The sequence below is a fragment of the Asparagus officinalis genome, chromosome 1 (genome assembly GCF_001876935.1).
Source record: "Asparagus officinalis chromosome 1, Aspof.V1, whole genome shotgun sequence".
NCBI classification, from domain to species: domain Eukaryota; kingdom Viridiplantae; phylum Streptophyta; class Magnoliopsida; order Asparagales; family Asparagaceae; genus Asparagus; species Asparagus officinalis.
Window position 1 is genome coordinate 91,346,220 of NC_033794.1, and position 2,294 is coordinate 91,348,513.

A 2,294-nucleotide genomic window follows, 5' to 3' on the forward strand; every position below is an offset into this window, starting at 1 on the left:
AAAATTTCTGCACATAATTCATAAAATGTGTAGAATACGTTGAGGTAAGATAAAGCCGCGGAAAAAGCTTTTTTCGTTTTCGCGGAATAAGTACCTTCATCAAATGGAGCACCCCTCATCAGCTCCTTGACCAGAGAACATACCTCTTCAAATTGAAGCATCATACGCTGCATCTCTAATTTTGTTTGGTAAATTACCAAGTTCCTGCCATCTATTTCATCAAATGGAAGAAACTATGACAAGATCAATATTTTTAATAGTCACAAATAATCCGATGGGAAAGTCGTTAAATTTCTTAGCAACTCGATGAGAAGAAAAATGGTTCCACGAAAAGGAAAAACAACAGTCTTTTTATGAATGCATTATGGATTTTCTTGGAAAATATATTAAGGCTACATTGCAAGCCAGCACAATTCATCCACAGATCAAGACAAAGGAGAGTCGGATTATTCCATACAGACAGTATTTTTTGTGTAAATTCAAGTATTTTCAAATACATCTCAAGCTGCCTAGTTGGGCAAAAAGTTGGGCAAAAGTGAGCAGTTCCTATGGTATAAAAAAGAAAGCCAACTGCACCCAATAATAAATAAGTTCATTTCCACACGTCTAACAAAAGCAGATATAAACTTAAGCTCCCATCTCGGACTGAAACTTGCATCTTCCGAGTTTGAAAAATCTTTCATTAGAGGAAAACGCACTTCACAATCTCAAGGGGAATCAAAACCTCTTCCTTTTGCTTTTGAAAATCCTATCTTTCTTTGCATAAATATAGATGAAACCAAACACAAAAACCGCAGTTAAAGAAACCGATGCCCATGGGAAAGGTGGGTCCTTGAAACAAATCAGGGACGCCTCCAAATTCTGAGTAGCCTCATAAACCAAGGTATGAAGAGCATAAAGATCATGATCCGAAGACCTCAAGTAAAACATCGCCTTCTCGTAATCCAAATGGGACATCGCTGATACCACCTTCTCCAACTTAAATTTCAACAGATTCCACCTCTGCACAAATTCCACGTGCCGATTCTTCTGAAGAAGCTTTCTATCCCCTCCATGTTGGGCCATGGATTCTAATATATCAGCGGTGCTTAAAATTGTATAATTCAAAGAAGTAAGCAAAACATTCCTTCGAGCCGCATCTCTCTGAACAAATGAAAGGGATGAAGACTCAGAAAATGGTCCAAAAGGGGTTTGCCCTACGCTCCAAGTGTAGTCAACCAAAGTACTATTATGCTGTGGGCTCCAAGAAAGGTGAGTCGGCGACACACCCCACATACTCTGAAGGATTGAACCAATAATTGGACGATCAAGATTCCGGGTTTGAGTAATCACATGTCGTCCATTGCAGCTATAATCACTGACCGTCTGTGAAACCCTAGTTCTAACAGCGATCACCATGTCCGTAAAAGCAACCGCTTGATGATACCTATCGAGCATAAGAAGCTTTTCATGATCCAAATCAAACACATACACTGGAAGCACTCTACCAAACTCCTCATCACCAATCCCTGCAACCCTACGAATCTCATCCACCGAGTCCGAAAGAATATGATGCAGCTGTTTCGAATCCAAATACTCGCTCACGATCAATGTATAATTCTCAAACAAGAACCTTGATGTAAAAGAGTTCATGGACTTGGCAATTGCATATGAACAAATTGCACATTCATGGAAATTCACACTAAAGCTCCTAACTTTCAACTCTTGATCCTTAAAAGATAACTCATTCCCCTTAATGGTCTTCTCAATGAACCCCCAGTCAAGCCCTACTTTCGAATCCTTGGCTTCCAACCCATGAATATGAATAAGCTCAATAAGCAACGAGTTCTCGAAATGCACAGGGGTTCTCAATGAAGGAACAAGCAAAGCCCGATAAGCACTCAAAACCAAAGAAGCTAAATCAGCAAGCAAAGCCTTTTCTGACCTTGATTTCCTATGGAGTGCGGCTAGAGGATGGAACTCACCTCGGGGCAGCACGCCATCCCCCGACAACCCGGGCCCATAGTCAACGGGCCCCGCAGCGAGGTCGATCCAAATGTACCTCTCCTCCCCGGTCCAAATGCTCCCCAGACACTTGGAGTAATGGGGCGAAGCATCCCGGCCTTCGTAGGAGTAGGCGTAGGGCTTCGACTGAGTATCCAGGTTAAGCAAGTAGATATAGAATCCGGGCGCGGAGCTGGAGCTCTGGAGGCGGAAATCCTCGCGGATGATGTCGTCGACGACGGAGTAGGGGACGGAGTGGAGGTGGGACCGGACGAGGGAGGAGGCCGAGGATTCGATGTGGGCCCGGACGG

General features: G+C 43.3%; 1 protein-coding gene across 1 annotated transcript; it reads right to left on the minus strand.

Annotated features, from left to right (window-relative positions):
- LOC109837280 lies at positions 426–2,289 on the minus strand (the record flags this gene model as incomplete). Its single annotated transcript, XM_020405452.1, has 1 exon — positions 426–2,289. A coding segment is annotated over one exon (1,572 nt), but the record flags the coding sequence as incomplete, so codon positions are not given.